The sequence below is a fragment of the Triplophysa rosa genome, linkage group LG11 (assembly GCF_024868665.1).
Source record: "Triplophysa rosa linkage group LG11, Trosa_1v2, whole genome shotgun sequence".
In the NCBI taxonomy this organism is placed as follows: Eukaryota; Metazoa; Chordata; class Actinopteri; order Cypriniformes; family Nemacheilidae; genus Triplophysa; species Triplophysa rosa.
In genome coordinates, this window is record NC_079900.1 from 24,925,510 (window position 1) to 24,945,911 (window position 20,402).

Here is a 20,402-nt window from a genome sequence, read left to right on the forward strand (position 1 = left end):
TCTATCTGACATTATCAAGATGAATTTGTTCTGACACCATTTAACTCTGAGTTCTTGTCGTATTTTATGACTATTTTCTAAACTTAGAGAATAAACGGTGATAGGTGTCTGAATAAATTTTGGTTTGACTGTAAATCAAGCTATGCTAATGTAATCTTTAAAAAACACAAACAATAGATTACATTGGGAGTTTTAAATGGTGGTCGAACCAACAACAATTTAAACGATGAAGTACGTCTTGGTTACGGATGTAACCTCGGTTCCCTGATGGAGGGAACGAGATGTTGTGTCGAACCAACAGAATGGGGTTTGTCTTGAGAACCTATCGTCTTCTGAGTATTTAGAAAAGGCCAATGAAAATTGGCGAATGAAATTTGCATGCCGGGCTCCTCCCCGCGTGCTCATTCATTCACCTTTGGTCTGAGGAGCCTAAAGCATCCTCCCCCGACTGCTGGGGTGGGCGGCCAGTGTTGTGGCATTAGGGACACAACGTCTCGTTCCCTCCATCAGGGAACCGAGGTTACATCCGTAACCAAGACGTTCCCTTTCTGTCGGTCTCTCGACGTTGTGTCGAACCGACATAATGGGGTTCCTATGGAAAACGCCACAGCACTGAGCCGTGTCACAATCTCTGCGGAGTGACGTTGACTGGCCTGGGCGAGTCAGATGAAGACGCTTACGCGAAATTATGACCCTCCAGTGGAGAGGAAGGGGGACCCAGAGCTTTCCACAAAAAGTTGGGAAGCCCCCTAACGCCGGCCGTCACGGGCGGAGGCCTAATTCTCTAAATGGCGAGAAGCCGCCCTACGGGGAAGGAGGGCGGCTTCCACGACCTTCGTAAAGACTCGTGGAGACAGGGAAAGACCGAAGGGGAGGACCCTGTACTGATATGCTTGTCCCTCGAACGCGAACCGTCGGAACGGTCGATGTCGAGGGAGGATCGAGACATGAAAGTACGCGTCCTTCAGGTCGATTGCCATGAACCAGTCCTGATGCCTGACGGACGCCAGGATGCACTTCTGCGTGACCATCCTGAAAGGCAGCTTGTGTAGGTGCCTGTTCAGAACACGCAGATCCAAGATAGGGCGCAACCCTCCGCCTTTCTTGGGGACAATGAAGTACGGGCTGTAGAACCCGCTGAACATCTCGGCCGGTGGGACGGGCTCGATCGTTCCCTTCTCCAGAAGGGAGGCGACCTCCGCCCGAAGTACGGGGGCATCCCTGCCTCTGACTGAGGTAAAAAGGACGCCCCGGAACTTGGGCGGACGTGTAGCGACTGAATCGCGTAGCCGAGACAGATCGTCTTCCTCAGCCAGCCTGACAGTCTGGGAAGCTGAGACCAGGCTCCCAGAACTGTGACAGGGGGACTAGAGGTTTGATCTGCTTCATCGCCCCCGCGGAGGGTGGTTCGATGGCTAGCAGTACGGATTCCTTGCCGGGGGAGGTCCCCCGGGGAGGAGATCGGCTCTGCCATTTTTCCTGCCTGGCGACTGCGCAGCTCAACGCACTGTCTTACTGAGAGTGCTGAGTGCTGGTGTTTATACTCGACATTGCGCTTTGCCATGACGCAACGTCGAGTTTGCCGTTCACCGTCGTGCAGAGGGTGAGAGCGGCTGTGGTAACCCAGAGAGAGAGGAAACTCTCCTTTTTGAGAGTAAGTGGGCGCCAGCCCCCCGGAGGGGGCCAGCAGATGGAGGGACGGGGCAGGATCCGTCCCTATCCGACTTCCCAGTGATGTGGCTGGGGTCGGGCCCAATGGTAGCCTCGATCCCCCTGAGGTGTTCCCATGACGGCCGCTGCCCCGCGGCTGCTGATGGGGCGATGGTCTCCTCTTCGCTGTCTCCTCCAGGGAGGGCCGCCTGAGTGGGGGGCGCCAGAGCTGGAGGGCGTTGAAGAGGACCAGGGCTGCTGGGAAGCAGACAGTGCACGGGACTCGACGGCCGAGGCGGCCGAGTTGCGGCACGGAGGACTGCTTCTTACTGCCGAGAACCCTCCGGGGAGGCCGCGTGCGGGTCTCGCACCCCCCGACAGGCGGGGGGTGAGCGGGGCCGCTGCGGCTCGACAGTAACACCAACCAGCCCCCCCTTGCGAGACGGGTACGTCGAGAAAGCGGACCTTCTCAGCGTTACTCATCTGCGCAAGTATTGGCCAGAGGAGTTTCTCATGGACCACAAGTGTGGACATCGTCCGACCCAGGGCCCGCGTGGTCACCTTGGTCGCCCGTAGAGCGAGGTCGGTGGCGGCGCGGAGTTCCTGCATAAGCGCTGGGTCGGTCTTACCCTCGTGGAGCTCTCTCAACGCCCTGGCCTGGCAGGAGCCATAGCGTGGAGAGAGGAGGCAGCTTGGTCCGCCGCAATGTAAGCTCTCGACACCAGAGATGCCGAGACACCACATGCTTTGGACGGGAGTCTAGGTCGAGCCCTCCCAAGTGGCCGCCACCTACAGGCACGAGTGCACCGCGGCGGCATACTCCACCTGGGGGACACCGACGCATCCTCCAGCTGTCTCAACCTCGAGGGAAGAGAGGGTGACAGAACTTTGTTTGACGTGAAACGTGCCGGGAAGGGGCGTTCCAGGTCTTACAAAGTTCCTCATGCACTTCCGGTAAACACGGCACTGGGGGCGGGCGCGGCTTAGAGCCGCGCTCAAACCCGAGGCGCCATGTAGCCAGCCGCGAGCGCCGGGAGAGGCAGTGGGGGCACTGCAACCCAACACTCACGGCGGCCCGGGAAAGCATGGCCGACATCTAGACATCCGCTTTTTCCTGGGCTCGACCCCCCGAGGGAGGGAGCCCGAGGAATCGTCGGAGTCGGATGGCAGTACGTCACCCCCCGATGCTGCAAGAGAATCTCATCATCACGCATCGTGTCAGAATACGTGATTGAGGAATAAGACGGTGGACCGTCTTTTTTGGGGAACGGTCAGACGAGCGAAACGAGGTGTGAACGGTCCGTGAGCCGTGGCTGGCGGATTATCGCTCACAGTAATCCTCATATCACCCTCGCTGCTTGCCATAGCGGACGGCAGGGCCGTAGTCCTGCCGCCACGGAACGGGGAGCAAACGAGGTGGTGGCTGAGTCCCGTGGGAACACAGCCACCTGTGACGCAACGTCTGAATCGTCACCCCCGCAGTGCGGGCAGGACGTATCCACAACGTCTGCCCCAGCGTACTGGAAGCAGGCATTGTGTCCGTCCCCCTCCTCGATGAGTGTGTTGCACCCATGAGAACAGCGGGACAGCCACGCTGGAGAAATTTGCTCTTTTAGAAAAAAATTTGCTCGAACACCTCCGGAACTGCCGAGACGCCCAGGGGAGAGTCACTGCAGGAAGGGACCGTCCGCTGTCCACGTCGTAGATTCCAGCAGAAAGAAGATCACCAGATCGTAGAGAAGCTCACCAGATGCGTAGGCTCTGAAGAACAAAAGGTGAATGAATGAGCACGCCGGCTTCCCTCTTATACCCGGACATCCGGGAGGAGCCCGGCATGCAAATTTCATTCGCCAATTTTCATTGGCCTTTTCTAAATACTCAGAAGATGATAGGTTCTCAAGACAAACCCCATTCTGTCGGTTCGACACAACGTCGAGAGACCGACAGAAAGGGAACCAAATGATCAATTAGTGTCACATTTGCCTAATGACATGAATTACTTTTTACTTTAATTGATGCATACGATCATCAAGCGTCAGTAAGACTGTGTCAATTGATCAAAATGACTAGCTGAGCCAGATGAATTCGGAAGTTCATTGATTCTTATCGTGAGACTGCAAGATAAAAGCATATTGGCCAGCAAAAGACATATCATTATAAAATTTTTACTTTTGTTTAGTATGTAAACACGAAAGTGACATCATGGTATAATAATCTTAGAGACATTGTTTGTAAATTTTGGTGAGTCAAATTAGTGTTCCTGATATTCCAAATCCCTTCCTTTATATAATTATTCCCTGTATCAATTTTAAGATGATAAATACGTACACCTATCAGTTATTAATTCTAGACAAGTGAAGATTTCATTTACAAATAACAGATAATCCATTTTTTTATTAATTTTATTTGCATTCATTAATATCAATCAAACCTTGTGTTTTATTGGCAATACTTAAATACAGCTACGAATACAATAAAAACTTTTAACACGTTAATGCTTGATTGATTGCAGTCACATTGGTCATTATAATTAACTCAACTCAACTTTATTTATATAGCGCTTTTACAATTTTCATTGTTACAAAGCAGCTGCACATGAGACACATTGACTACAAGCAAAACAATCAAAGTTGTACCTGCAAAAACAAGAAAAGGTTGAAAACACAGAAGACAGACACACCCACACACAAAACACTCCACACACACAACACGCACACGCACCAACACACACAGACACAGAGACACACACACACACGGATGCGCACGCACACACACACAACACACACACACACACGTACGTACACAGACAAGTACGCACACACACACACGCTCAGTGAGAGCACACATTTAGGATAAAGGAGAGAGAAGCACAGGTCAAATATAACAGATAATAAATTCCTATATGCAATATTAATTAAGTAAAACTTTAAAATTCTAAAGCAGCCCCCCCGGTCAGGCAGATAGTGCAAAAACAGTATGCAAACGGTGGCGAGGAACCCAAAACTCTAATCGAGAAAAAAAACCTCAGGAGAACCCAGGCCCAACCAGGGGATTCCAGTTCCCCTCTGGCAAAAGCTGCTGCCTCTGCACAAGCTCCAGAGAACTTGCACAACAAGGCTAAATAAAATAAATAAACTTAATAATAAAATAAATTATAGTTTAAGATTATCATTAATAATCTAATAGCATTTGAAATTTTGTGGTGAAGACATGTCAAGAGACCGCGTCCTTCTTTATCCAGCTCTATCATCTCAGCTCTTGTCAGGTCCCCACTTCCCATTCTCCGCTCTACCATCAGGTCAGGCCATGAACTGCATCCTGCTCGCTGTGGTAACCTTGGAACAATGAGACAAGACTGGCTGAGAGTAGAGTACTGTTCTGTACTCTTTGATGCAACAAGTACATCAGTTGTGTTTTTGGTTCCGGTTGATCTAACTAATGCAGCCTAAACCCTCTGAAGATTTATATTATGGAAGAGTAGTGTATGCAAGATTAAAAAGATGCGTCTTTAGTCTAGATTTAAACTGACAGAGTGTGTCTGCCTCCCGGACAGTGCAGGGAAGACTATTCCAAAGTTTAGGCGCTAGATAGGAAAAGGATCTACCACCTGCACTTGATTTTGAAATTCTAGGTATTACCAACTGACAGGACGCCTGAGAGCGTAATGCACGTGAAGGACTGTAATACAAAAGGAGTTCATTCAAGTACTGAGGAGCTAAACCATGTAAGGCTTTATAGGTAATAAGCAAGATTTTAAAGTTAACGCGATGCTTTATAGGTAACCAGTGCAAGGTTGACAGAACCGGGCTAATATGTTCATACTTTTTTGTACGTGTAAGAACTCGAGCTGCCGCGTTTTGGACCAATTGGAGTTTTTGTAATAAGCCTGCAGTAATGAAGGCTTATTTTGTAATGAATCCTTAAGTGTGAATGTATTCCTTACAATTTCTCTAAAGATCCTCTAATATAGATCTTGGTCAGGCTACAAACCATTGTGAGCTGTGCCATTGTCTAAAGCCATTGTACTGATCAAAGTGACATGTTTTCAGACACACATTGCACAAGTAAGCATGTGCACGAGACTCAACTAATGTTCACAGTTGATTCACACAATTAGAAGTGCAGAGTTTGAGATTATCACGTGTTGCTATGATACTCACAAAAAATACAAACAGAGGCTGCGTCATAGGTTTGAGTTAGGAAAGTTTGCATATTGTCAAATAACACAGATTTTTATTCTGAGTTTAAAGGGGTCATATGGCACGAAAATGTGTTTTCTGTGTCTTTGGTGTGTTATAAGTTGCTCATGCATGTAGTAGACACGTAAAATTTCAAAAATTACAGTGTCGGAACAAAAGATGAATTCTATCTAAAAGCGAATGTTCACCCAGACCTGCCTGAACCACACCCCCACAAATCTACGTGAGTTCGTGGTCTGATTTGACTAAGACTGCCCAAATGTCTTAGCAAGTAAGTAACCTGTCAGTACAATTGCTTTGGAACCTGATGTTCCAAATATGGTAAGAGGCGTTACATTTCCGTCACACGCTTGCAGTATGCGACCAATCACTACGGTTGGGAATCTAAAATCGATTCCAATTCTGGAATCAGATACTTAAGATTAAGAATCGGATACTTAATATAAATTAAAATTTCGATTCCTCTTATCTTATTTTCTTTACCTGGCAATCTGCCAGGACCTTCCGTGCTGGCAAACTGCCAGGACCTTGCGCAGTAATCAAAATATCAGTTTAGAAGATGGACCGCGGGAAGCGCTCAAAAGTGTGGCTACATTTTGTAAAGACCGAAGACAAAGCTAAGTGTAATTATTGTAATAAACTAATATGTTGCAAGAAAGGCGACACGACCAACATGACTAAGCATCTGCGGTTGGTTCACCGCGTCGAATTAAAAGAATGCACCGTGTTTGATTCATTGCGCAGCCCGAGTGCCGATTGCCCATTAGCCGGCACTAGTACGGCGACAACGCCACAAAATGTCACTTCGAAAGGAAAACTCACTCAAGAAAAAATTGCTGGATTCCACTGCTGGAGACACTATTTGCCCCGAAAGATCTCGTATACTCCCAGAAAAGGCTGATATGTTGATTTTTCTGAATAAAAATTGTTAAGCACTGGTGATAACTTTAGCAAACCCCTACAAGCCCTTGCAAGTCCTATACACTTTATTTAGTTGCAACCAACAAGTGTTGAACTTTAATTTAACTTTTTTGACCATGTGTAGCTGAGCAGCTCAGTTCTTATGTAGCCTAGTGCTGGTTTTTGTTTGTTATTTGAGTTGAAACTAATGGCACAGAAAATAAACATGTTTGATATATAAATGTTTGGCTTTTGCTGTTGTTGTTGTTTTTTCTTTTAATTACATTGGAATCGAAACTGGGAATCGAAAAGAATCGGAATCGATAAGCGGAATCGGAATCGATAAAATACAAACGATACCCAACCCTAATCACTATGCACTGGTTAACTGGCCAATCATCGCACACCTCGCTTTTCAGAGCGATGAGCTTTGTAAAAAATCTGCACGTTTCAGAGAGGCGGGGCAAAGAGGAGATACAAACATGCACAGTATGTGGAAAATACAGCGTTTTTTAACCTTAAATCGTGTAAACACATTGCATTACATCTAAAACAAACGATCATATTCATTTTAGCCGTGTCATATGACCCCTTTAAGTGCCTAAATCCTTTGATCCCAATTTTGATGTTGCATATGGAGGTGTGTGTGTCGCAAGAGACTTTTCCATTTTCTTTACACATTCCCTTACCATCCATATTTAAAGTCAGATGACGTCCCAATGTGTAAAGGCAGACTATGCGTGAAATCCTCAAAGCACCTGTCTCTAGAGACTATGTAATCGAGGAAAGGTTATTGACTGCATGTGAACACATGCAGACAGAGCCGTTATAGAGCATACTCCATTTATACGTGCAGTCACTCTACTGTTAATGAATGATAGTAAGTTGCATTTTGCCGTGAAAGGTCTCATGGGGAATTCTGCCTTAAAGTACGTAGAAGCCCACTGAGCTCACAGCTGGTTTAAACATATCTCTCCACAGTCTGTTTCTGCACCAGCAAGCCTCGAAGTACAACATGGAAAATGATGACAAACAGTGCCTACACATCAAAAGGCAACATTTTTACCATATACGTTGGTTTAAAGCTGGTCTCAGTCATGTGCCATGCGTTTTTCCTGTGCAGAGGTGCAGAAGTTTAAGAAACATAGAGATACATTCTTAATAATTCTGGAGATAGGTCAGTCACTGTTTGTATACTCATAATAAGTTCTATAGTAAGAGTATCTTTGTCATTATTGGTTACCCCATGAGACAAATTCTGCCTTCTCAGCACACCTACAAAACTTACGGTAGCTCTCAGACCAGATCTGTGGCTGTGTCAGCAACATAACCACACACAAGTCTTTAATCAACCGCACACACTGGACCTGTCATGCAATTTGTTCAAGCAAGATGATGCCAACGCCTTAAAAAATCCTATGTGAACACTGTAATGTGTTTAAGTTGCTCCCACAGTTGGGGTGGTTTTCAGATGGGAAAGCCAGATCCATCATGTTACCTGTCGACTCTGGCCAGCTTGAACATTTCACCACATACTGTACGCCTTTTCAAAAGCTTAAGCATGGATCCCGAGTGGTCCTATTTGGGTCATTGTGTAAACGAGCGCAGAAGCAGAACTGAAGCAATAGATGGTACGGCCTCTAGGGAGGTTGCTAAGAGGAGAGCAGGATGCTCTCGGGCCTGATGGCTTCAGACAGTGTGCTAGTGAGATGAATAATGTGTGCGTCTGATGGGACTGGGAGGCCATCCCTCATCAGGCCTACAGCACTGGAGTGAAGAAATGGAACAGCCTCCATCTATGCCCACAAACTCACCACTTTGAATTCATCGCTGAGAGAGCAAAATATTACCAGAGGATCAGGATGGCTGACTGTATCACATTACTGAGCAAACTATATGCAAATAACACACAGCGTAAGCACATTTTGAGTAACACAAATAACTGCATCTTCAAATTAGGGCGAGACAATAATTCGACAATAATTTGATCTATAGCGATAGAATTCATTTCGATAACGGCGATATGATTTTTAAACACATTTTCGATATTTCAATATACGTTACACGTCCGGGTCCGAGCCCTTGCTCTGCTCCACGGCAGCGGCTATTGGTGTTATGGAGCGCCACTCCGTCATGCCCCAGTATAAATCTCTAGTTTAAGTTTAACATTGATCGTTTTTGTCCGTATATTCATTTACAAAACGGACCCGCAACTTACTAACGATTGTAAAAGCGACGCAACCAGACATCAACCGTATGCGCGCAGAAATCCATGTTTACGCGGGTCTGTTTCCTTTCTGCAGCAACCAGCCTGTTCATTGATTAACGATTAGTTAAGAGCCACACGTTTTTAACTCCAACAGAATAAAAATAACGTCAAATGTGGCCCATCCTGCGTCAGGGAGTAAACTTGGAACTTGATCGACCAACACATTCTCACTCCCGACTCGTCACATATTTACACTCGGTCAGCGCCCTTCGGTGTCACTTTTGAACGCGCAGGGTAGCCTACTCCTTTGACGTCGGTTTTCGACGTGAAGGAGACGCGAATTTCACCGTCATTATTAAAATGTATATTAGATATAATTTGCAATGATGATGTTTCGGGGGTTTAATTTAAGTTTAATGGCCAGGATAATTGTGTTTACATGACACTATTCAGACAGTTTGAGCAAGTAATGTAACAGTTTATTTATCGTAATATAAAACACATAATACAAGCAGTCACAATGTCATTCAAAAATACAGATATTTCAAGGGTACCAATGCGAAATGATCGATTTGTATGAGGAACAGATGCGAAAGCGATCACGATTCACCGTCCGCTGCAAATCTCAAATCCAGTGAAGAATGACGTTCAAAATTTGCCGCCAGAGGAAGTTGTGTCAGCTTCGATGCCATTGGCTCTCCCGTGTCTCGTGACCGATCGCGTCATTTCGTTGGCTTTGAACGTGAAACTGTATTGGCTCCCGCAACCTACTGCATCTAGCTGTTCCGGTTTATCTTTAAATGGGTGCCGCCCTCATGCAGTCACGGACACGCACAGCATCTTCATGTAAAGTTATCGTACGGCTTTGGTGCAAAAAAGTCTTCGAAACGAGTTGTTTGTTATATTTTGTAATGCTTTTGGTCAGTTTGTGCAATAAATACCTGTGACTGTACTTTTATTTGCGTGCTGTGTTTTATATGGCTGAGAAGTGGTTAGGGTGAGGTTGGGGTTAGGTGCTACAAAATATTAAAACCATAAATAATTATGAAATGCTAAGAATTGCACGCATCTCGGTCTGGAGCATTTAGAAAACAGCAACGCAGTTCCCTGTTCGTCGAAAAACGACGCCAAAGGGGTACCCTGCGCATTCAAAAGTGATACCGAAGGGCGCTGACCGAGCGTAAATATGTGACGAGTCGGGAGTGAGAACTGGTTGGATCGAGCACTTGCATGATTAAGGCCCGATTCACATTTCGCGTCTTTTCTGCACGCATATTCGTTATTTTAAATGTAGCCGCGCGGAAATAGGGGGCGACACGCTCTTTTTTTCAGGAGCGTCGGCGCCGCATCGAGATGAAAAAATCTAAACTTTTCAGAAAGGCGCAAGCGCACCGCAGGTCATGTGACAAGAACCAACCAGCCAATACAGACAAGCTCAATGAAGATGGAGACACAGATGATCACAGCATAACTAAATCTAGTAGCAGAGTTATTGCAAGGTATTTTCAGTGCATATAATCCATATATCCTTTTGTTTACACCTCCTCGTCTCAACGGCTATCGTGGCCCATGGTTGCTTAGCGACGACAGACGCCAGGAGAGCGCAAAGTCCAGGCGCTTTTGTAAAAAAAGAGAACGCAGTGCAGCTCGCGTTTTCCGCGCGGTTTTAGACACAAAATGTGAATCGAGCCTAAGGTACGCGTCCGATACGCGTTGTATACGTGACACACGGTGCTGTGCTTCTCGTCCGGTGGCCACTTCCGCTTTGAAGTCTCCATTCATAATGAGGTGTTTGTGAGGAAAGTCTTGACTTCAAATTCAAGGATTAAATGCTGTTGTGTTCATGGTGTGCGCGACAGCCATTATAACGGATCATCTCATTTCGTCTTAAATACACGTTTTGTTGGAAAATAAACACGAACAAGTTTAAACAGTTCTCAATGTCAATTTTGAGGACAGAATGGAAAATTACGTACAGTTTTTTATAGCTAAGAAACTGAAGCATACTGTAGGGCCTATGAAAGACACGGAAACTAATTTAAATGGTTATTAATGTCAACTTGCAGGAGAGCACGGAAATCTTGAAAGTTTTGACAAAAAAAACTAGAAATACATAAAATTTAGATTATCAATTTAGATGAATATGTCAAAAGCAGGCTTTCAAGAAAGAAGTGTCAAGTAATGGGAGGCCTGTGCCCCTGTAGAGCTTTGAAGATACACACATGCTTTAAAGCACATTTTAAAGTTATGGAATTATGCTTCGAAGCACATTTAGAGAAGTAATTCTCTCTCTTATTGGTAACATGATTCTAATATTTGATACTTACACAAGGTAAGGGCAAAGTCCTATACAAAAAGTGTTTATTCTTATCATATGTAGCTTTGCACACTGCTGGCATCTAGAATGACTTTGGTCAGCATTTTATTGTTCATATCAGAGGGCTCTCTCAACTTATATCTTACATTTTGCTTTTTGTAATATTGTTCATCATCGGTATCGACCGAAATGAAGAAATATATTTCAATATCAATTTTCGCCATATCGTCCAGCCCTACTTCAAATTGCACATTTTTGAATATAAGGTTAGTTTATATAAATGTAACACTTAATAAACCAAGAATACATTTGTGTATCTGAAAGCATCTCTTTTGCAACATTGTTGTTGAACCTGTTTATTTACCAGATAACACGATAGCACCAAAATATTTTTTAGATGGGCTTTGATTCTTAGATTCAATAAAGTATGAAAATGATTGATCACAGCTGCAGTAAATGACAGTGAAATTTCAATGTGCTCATCGGGGATATATGATTTTATTTTATTTGATGAAATGATTGAGCATATGTGTTGTTATATGATCTGTCTTATGACAAAAACAGCAATAAATTATTAATTGAATGAGAGAATAATATGAAAAACACAATGAAACTACTAAACACATTCTTTCTCTCTTTTTCTATTTTTCCCATCTCTTTCTAAAGATCCCACTAGCTGGAGTCATGCAGTCCTTCAGAGAGCGGAGTGGTTTCCAAGGCAACCAGCACTGCTACCAGCAGGAACCCCAAGAATTATCGCGCCTTGAAAGTTACAGACATCATCACAGCCAGTCCAGGCAGAGCTACGAGGCACACTCTCTGCCTGCTGCAGGGATGTCCACAGCGGGAGCAGTTTCTAAAGACTGTTATGGGCCGCAGACCTATCCTGTCTACACCAGCACCAGTGTTACTCAGACTAAAAAACCTTATAGAGGAGTGAAAACTCCAAACCAGCACCTGCAGACTGGCTATAGCAATCACATGGGCCCTGTTTACACAGCCCAGTATATGAGTGAAGGTCACTTGCAGCAAAAATGGGATGAGTCAGCTCAGATGACCCAGTATGAGCAGGACGTGGTGGGACGACTGGAGTCCGGGGGCAGTGGGTCATCACAGTACCTAGAACAAAACATGCTAGCTATCTCTCAGAGCCAGTGCCATCTCCCCTCACAGTCTTCTGCCCCTGTCTATACAAGCCCACATCAACAAGGCATTCCATCTAATCCTGCACCAACTCCTTTAATGTATCCACAGAGCCACCTCCATTTTCCTCAGCAACCTTCTTCCTCTTCTTCATCATCTTCGTATATAGAGAAATGTAACCCTGTACAACATAGCTACAAAGGCTATGGTATACCACCCAATGCCCAGTATTCAAGACAACTTGGTAATCACAGCAATTTAAAGCAGAGTGGATATAGGCCACAGAATAATTATGCTTACCAGCAGACACCCTCAAGATCTGGATTCGAACAGGGCTCCCTGCAAGGGATGTCTGGTTCACAGGAGAATGTTCAGAAATTCCAGCACTTCAATCAGCCACAGCAAAACTACTGTATAACAGATATTTCCGTAAGATCTCCGGAACAATACTACCAGACCTGCAGTCCAAGTTCTAGTCATTCCCCTGCAAGGTCTGTGGGAAGATCACCCTCATACAATTCCACACCATCCCCTCTAATGCCAAACCCTGATTCATTCCAGTATGGTCAACCTCCCATTAACACTGGGGCTTCCTCATCCACAGGTCTGCAAGACCAAAACATGCTTATGCCCCCCCATACCCATGCATCACCCAGTGGGAATCACCAGTCGCAGAGCTTTTCCAGCTCCATGAAAGAGCGTTTCTCTGAAAAGCTTCTTTCCAACCCAAGTTTGTGGAGCCTCAATGCCCTGACATCTCAGGTTGAGAACATCTCCAACAATGTCCAGCATCTTCTTCTTTCTGAGGCCCTTATGGCTAACAAAAAGTCTAGCAAACGAAACCATCCAAAAAAGGGAGAAGACTATCGGGGCCAGTTAAAGGGTATAGAAGATTCGTCTTGTCCTGATAACCAACATGGTCCTCCTCCTTCTGATGCGTACAGCATTCCTAGATCCATGACAGCAGAATTACAGGAAGGAGGATACTCCAGCAGCACCGAGGAGCAGATAGACAGAAGCTTTTACTATTTTGGTCAGGACAAAGGTCAAGCACACACCCAGACACACTCACGACAGAGCCTTGATACAGTGTCTTCCTGCTCCTTAAACTCAGCCGATGATATATCTGTCAGGTCTGGTGACTCCGTGCGAAGTCTTCAGAGTGTAGCCTCTGAGGATAATCTCAATTGTGACCCCAGATTACAGAGAGTATTGCCTGGAGAGGAGCCCAACAGCTCTCTTGGGTGCATTAGAGATGAGAGGTCTCCCATCAGTGCCCCGAGTCCTATGAAACAGGAGAGTAATTCACCACCAGATATAAAGCGTTCAGAGAGCACTCTTAAGGAGAACTTTGAGGAGTCAGCATGGACTGAAAGGATGGTTGATGAGGAGGAAATTGGACAAAGAAAGCTGTTTTCAGAGTATGAGTGCAAAGGAGAGGTCACTGAAAAGCCACAGAAGTGGTTGGAGGATAAGAAAAGCCCTTCTCTTTTTCATAAAATAAATAAAGCAGTATTAGAAGAAGGTTTCCCGTATGAAGCTGAAATAAATGATTACCAAGGGCTACATAACAAATTTGATTCAGATAAAGTGGACTCAGCACAGATGGATTGTTTTTCTGACCTTAATCACAAAGGAAATGAAGGCACAGAAATAAAATTTGAAAAATTTAAATCAGAACCGCAACCCAATGTAGAAACATCACCACCAGGCAGTTCAGCCACTGATCTGTATTTGTCAGATAAACAGAAAAACTCAAAGGAAGAAAATTCAGTTGAGAGCCTCACATGCACTGAAGGACCAATGGACACCCCTGAGGAGCAGCCGCCTATCTTCTCCCATAATTCCACTGATGTGAGAGATGAAAAGGAAAGTCTGACAACCTCAGAGGAGGTCCTTAATAATAGAGCAAGACCACAAGAATCCTTCGCAGAAGTCTGCAGTACATTTGAAGAGATGGGGAACATGCCACAAGTCAACACAGAAACTGCACAAAGCTTTGCCCCTGACTCACCACACAGAGGCAGTAAAATGAGGTCAGCTTTATGTGACATTGCACCTCAGCTTCACACTGGCAATGGTGGCTTCTCGGCTCTCAATGAGAAAACAACACCTCTGGCTTCGGCTAGGGATCATCACATCGATCGCAGTGATGCAAAGGTATTGGAGCCTGACTCTCCTCAGTTGCCGGGCAAGTCAATACTGCACTCCGCACCATCCTGGGCTGACACCCCACCATCCCCCAAGAAGGGAGATGAAGATATGGAACCAGGTTTAAGCTGTCCCAGTGCAGTGACTCCATCAGCCAAACTAGATCCTTTGGCCCCATCGGCACATACAAGGATGTTTGGTAAAAAGCATGCACGGGGCAGGAGGAGAATAATGCATTCAAGTGTGGGGATCAGAAGGCAGCTAAGTGTAGAAGCAGACAGTGCTCCACCTTCTGCCAAAAATCCCAGTATGCCCTCCAGCAAAAGTGCCCTTATTCCTGATCAGGTGGAAACTGCCCATCAGGATATCAGCAGTCAAACACCAAAACGTGTGACAGATGGTCTACAATCACGAATGTGCACTCGCTCTTATGGTTCACAAAGCAGCCAAAAGGTTTGCCCTCAAGAAAGAAGAAAACCAGGTCCCAAGCCGGGCTCAAAGCCTGGTCTAAAGCCAGGTTCAAAACAAGGTGCAAAGCCAGGCCCAAAACCTGGTGCAAAGTCTAGTTTAAAACCAGCTCCAAAATCAGGTCTTAAACCTGGACCAAAGCCTGGTCCAAAATCTAGTTCAAAAACTGTTCCCAAACCAGGCTCAAAACCTGAAATAATGTCCATTGTAAAACCTGGTCCCAAACCAGGCCCCAAATCCACAGAAGTTACAAAACTTGGTCCAAAACCTGGTTTAAAGGCCGGCCTGAAACCTGGTCCAAAACCTAGTTCCAAACTTGCTATAAAGCCAGGGGCTTTACTGGGAGAAAAACCTATTTCAAAGCCATGTCAAACCACCACAGAGCTGACTGAGGGGTCAATGCCTAAAGGCCCTGGTCGACCAAAAGGCCTCACCTCAAAGATAAAATCAATGAAACAAGATGACAATGTTCCATTGATAACTGACCATACCAAGGACACAAGAAGTACAAGTGAACTTATTCAGGAAAATGTGACCACTACATTAACTTTGGGCACAGTTGTTGACTTTGTGGACACCTCTACAATTGAAATTGTGGGTTCCACTTTAGAATCTTCTCTAGATAGCAAGTCTTCAGCAAAAGACCAAAAGTCCATGGTGCTGAGATCAAGGAAACAAGCAAAAGAAAAATTGATTGAAGAGAAAGAAAAAGAGAATGACAAACCAACTGAGCTAACTTCAGCAAATCTCATGGATACAAAAATACAGGATGTTACTGTGGATCAACCATGTGGGATTGATACTTCCAATATTGAGTTACCTAAGCAGGTAGAGCTCTCTACAGATTCACTGCAACATTCTAATGAAGAGATTATTTCTAACAAAAGGAAATACAGCTTACAGTCCTCAGACCCCCCAAAAAGAAAGAAAGGTTTGAAAGAGAGTCAAACAAAGATACTGGGGCCTCCATCAGAAACAGTCACAGGAGTCTGCATTCCAAAGCCAAAGCGAAAAAGAGGCCAAGATTTGCAAGCAGAATCTGCAATCAACACTTTGACCACAGATATCCCTCCCACTGATGAAATTGGTGACATGCCTTCTGTACCTACTCAGTGTCCTACTAAAACAAAATATTTGCCACCTCGAAAAGGCAGGGGGCTAAAATATGAGGCAATGGTTCAAAAAATCACATCCCCAGGATCTAAAAAACAATCTCTAAATATCCAACCAGATATTGTGCCTGAAGAATCAACATCAAAACCAGGACCACAGGTACCAGAGCAGGGGATAGTGAAAACCCCTGAGGTAGCTCACAAAGAAGCCGAGAGCACAATGAGCACACACGAGAGCCAAAACATAACAGGAATTCAAACTCCTAGAAAGAAGAGGCGGAAGTGGGGCATTGTTGAGAGCAATGATGCACCAGATGTAGCCCTGGAGGCTGGGAGCCTTGTTATCAACACACCTAGGCTAGCCAAACAGAGAGCCATTAAAAACAACCATGAGATGCATCTGAAACAACGTAAAAGGAGAAAAAAGGGGACGGAGCCACCAGATAGCATACCTGCTGAGGAGCAACAGGAGCCTGTCCAGACTGATATTCTGCCACCCCCTCCATCCACCTCCTCTTTTCCAGAAACAGTTGAACAAACACAGTATGAGAAGCCACCAACAGAATTATGCCCGCCATTAACAAAACCCAAAAGAGGCAGGCGGCCATCACTCAAAAAGAAACAAGAGGATGCCTCAATACACATTGGAGATGACAAAGTAAAAGAGAAAAAAAAGCCTGGATCCAAAAAAAAGATTCAAAAGAGTCTTAATGTCCTCAGAGTTGTAGTGAAAAGACCCAAGCAAAAGACTAAATGCAGCATGGATCTCCCTCCAACAGTGAAGGGAGGATTATCAGACTTGCATCCAACACAGAGCGATGGCAAAGGCTCTTTCAGGCCGTACGTGCACATTGACAGCTCTTTGGATCTAGCGTCACTTTGTACAATCGTCAACAGGCATGAGGAAGAGCAGCTGCTCACCCGGGCAAGAAAAAAGAGCGCAGCTAAAACAAAAAATCTAGTCACAGTTACCGAGACAATATCAGACTCCTCAATAATGCTCCAGGGGCCCATAGTTAACAAAAGTCTAACTGACAGGTGTCTTACATGCTGCCTATGCAGAAAGCCAGCAAATTACAGAGAGCTTGGAGACTTGTGTGGCCCTTATTATCCTGAGGACCATATACCACGAAAAAACCTGTCTTTAACATACAGAAATGACTTCAGGCAAAGCGGTGACAGTGCACAAGAGAAGAAGGTCAGGTGTAGTTCAGACAGCATGAACTCACAGAGCGCTTGTGAAAACGCACATCTGGAGGGGACAAACGAAGGAGGTTGCGGGCATCCCAGAAGGGGGAAAAGGGCTAATAGGGAACAGTTAAGAACCCGCCCCACCTTGCGGATGAGGTTCAAAAAACTGCTACTGCTGCAGAGCAGGCTTGGTGAAGCTACTCCCCCTGCTGGTGAGGAGGGAACTGGAACTATGCTCCAAAGACTGCAGATGGAGGCAGAGGCTAAAGAGCACTGGGCTCATGAAAATTGTACGGTCTGGACCAGAGGAACAGTTTTGGTAGCAGGCAAACTTTTGGGGCTGAAGGAAGCTGCTGAGAGTGCTGAATATGCAGTAAGTGTATCATTTATAATAACCATACAACAGTAATCATCCTAAGACGTTAACATCATAAATAATTAAATAATAGTAAATCATTTTATTATAACTGGTTACAATTGGCTTTATTGTCTTCCTCACTCCACTCAATTCGCTTTGGATAAAAGCATCTGCTAAAAGCCTAAATGTCAATTTAACATACAACGCACATTGCTATGAACTAGACTTCCGGTCTAGCTAACTAGAGGTGTATTTTAGTTCATTATCTTAGTTTGTAGCAACTGGTGGTGGTGGCTCAGAGGGTTCTGTATAAAGGAATTTCTGTTTCTCAGAGATACACCTCAGGCTTTCTGTCTCATTGTAGAAATGCTCTCGGTGCCAGATTGAGGGAGCGTCCATATGCTGCAGCTGGAAGAGCTGTACTCTGAGGTACCATTATGTCTGCGCCAAAGAGATGGGTAAGTGTACTGACTCTCAGACGTGTGATGTATGTTTGTTTACATGAGTGACTTTTCAGACCAATGGCTCCATCCATGTACCTCTGCAGGACATGCAAGCATAAAATAATTACAAAATTCCCCCAGGTCTAATACATTTGTCTTAGAATAATCAGCAATGTAGCTATATCAAAGCAAAAATATATAATACAAATATAAGAATAGCCTTCAACTAATTAATGATCCCCCTAAACCAGTGGTTCTCAAACTGGGGGCCCCAAGGTGGATCCAGGGGCTCCACAGATTTTGTGGCATTTTATGAAATATGGAATTTTTTTACAGATTTTACGCAATCAAACATCAGAAAAATAAGACCACCACCAAAAGAATTGATGTTCCGGCATAAACATGTTTTTAGTTTAATTACAATTCTAAGATTACAAGTCTTTATTTGGGGGGTCACAAAGGGGGCCTTACAACGAAAAAGTTTGAGAACCACTACCCTAAACTTGTTATTGAAGCTGTAGTAGCCTGGAAACTGCCTGGACTTAATCTGACAAATTTCTTTATCCTTGGCCAAATTTGCATTTGTTTCAAATGAATCCTTGTTTTGCGTTTTCCATTTCAATTTGTTATCTTGAATTCATGCTTCTACACATTTTCTTACATTACCTATTTCTCTTCTTTGTCATTCCAGGCTGCACATTTTATGAGGAGACCTTCTCCATCAGGTGTCCAAAACACAAGGTAAGCAGGACAAAAAAAGTAAGGAGAGAATCTGGACAGCAGAGTACATTTCCTCATCATCACCATGTCTCAGGACAACAGATAAGCTCAGAGCATATCTCATTGCTCACCCTTGTCTGTCTGCTATTGACTGTATACATGCATAAGTTAGTGAAAGGATGTAAATTGAACGTTTTAGGCTCCCCTCTAGGAAACAAAAGTATAAAGGTAGGGAAAGGAAATCTCATAATTTCCTTCATCCTCATGCCATCAGATATTTTTATGACTTTCTTTCTTCATATTAAAATCCAGTCAACTAAACTTCAATTACAAGACTGGGGCTCAAAGTGGCAGCGATACAGTATTTTCATTTAGCTCTTTAATATGTTTGTTCACACTGATACACAACATATCAACCACTAAATAAGCTTAACATATCTTTTCACTTTAGATGACATTTATTAACTCACTAGAGTCCTTTGAATTACTTTAAAGGGATACTTCAGGCTTGAATCTAAATTTCCCCATGTTTTACTCACCCTAAAGGCATCCTAAGTGAATGTGACTTTCTTCTTGAAGAAAAATGCGGTCGGAGTTATAATACCACGTATCCTTTTACTTCCAAACGGTAGAATGGGAGTGAATGGGGGGCAGCGCTTGACAGCGCTATTAACGATAATGTCTAAAATCCGCTGCAGGCGAACGAGAGGCTTGCTTTTTTTTGGAGCTTCAAAAAATTGTCCCCCATTCACTCCCATTCTACCACTTGGAAGTAAAAGGATACATGGTAATATAACGCCAACTGCATTATTCTTCAAGAAGAAAGTCACATTCACTTAGGATGCCTTGAGGGTGAGTAAAACATGGGGAAATTTTGATCCAGGCCAGAAGTATCACTTTAAGATGGATTCTGAAGCTTCGCTATTTTGAGCTCTGTATAAAAAGATAACATAAAATTAGCTTTGTGTTCAACTGAAGAAAGAAAGTCATGAGGTAAATTATGAGAGAATTTTTATATTTTTGGTAAAGTACCTTTTTAAGTTAGCTGATGCTAGAGAGATGCCTGCAGTTCACTAGAAGTTTCTCTAGGATCTTTATGAACTTCCCGGATGAGGTGCAGCTGTGTCCTTGAAGAAATTTTGGCCGGTCACCCAGTTCTGGCAATATTCATTACTATTCCTTCGCCAGTGGCTTTGTAACTCTTTCCAGACTAAAATATCCGATTTACAAACTATGCTTTGTTTCTTGGGATTTCCTCATTTTAAAAAAATGTATGCGATAAAATGAACTTTAATACACATATGTGTCACATACAGGTAATCTCAAGTGAAGTTAGGTCAGAGAGAGAACAAGAGAAAGAGAGAGAACAGAGATGACGAAATGGGCAGAGGGGGAAGAGAAATGATATTCAGAGGCAGTACAGCTTCCTCTTCGAGTCAGTGAGACAAAACCTGGCTGGAGATCAAAACACCCCACCCTCCTCTATCCATCTCCTGCCCTCCCCTCCTCTCTCACCTCCCATGACAAAGAGGATAGAACGA

At 44.5% G+C, this 20,402-nt stretch overlaps 1 protein-coding gene across 2 annotated transcripts in view; it reads left to right on the forward strand.

Annotated features, from left to right (window-relative positions):
• LOC130561338 (retinoic acid-induced protein 1) overlaps positions 1-20,402 on the forward strand; it is a 57,704-nt gene that overhangs the window by 34,178 nt on the left and 3,124 nt on the right. For both annotated transcript variants that reach the window (XM_057345580.1, XM_057345579.1), the window contains exons 2-4: positions 11,942-17,713; positions 18,063-18,156; positions 18,833-18,882. In XM_057345580.1, the coding sequence (XP_057201563.1) occupies positions 11,960-17,713; positions 18,063-18,156; positions 18,833-18,882 (5,898 nt within the window). In that variant the 5' untranslated portion in view covers positions 11,942-11,959. The remainder of the gene's footprint in view (positions 1-11,941; positions 17,714-18,062; positions 18,157-18,832; positions 18,883-20,402) is intronic.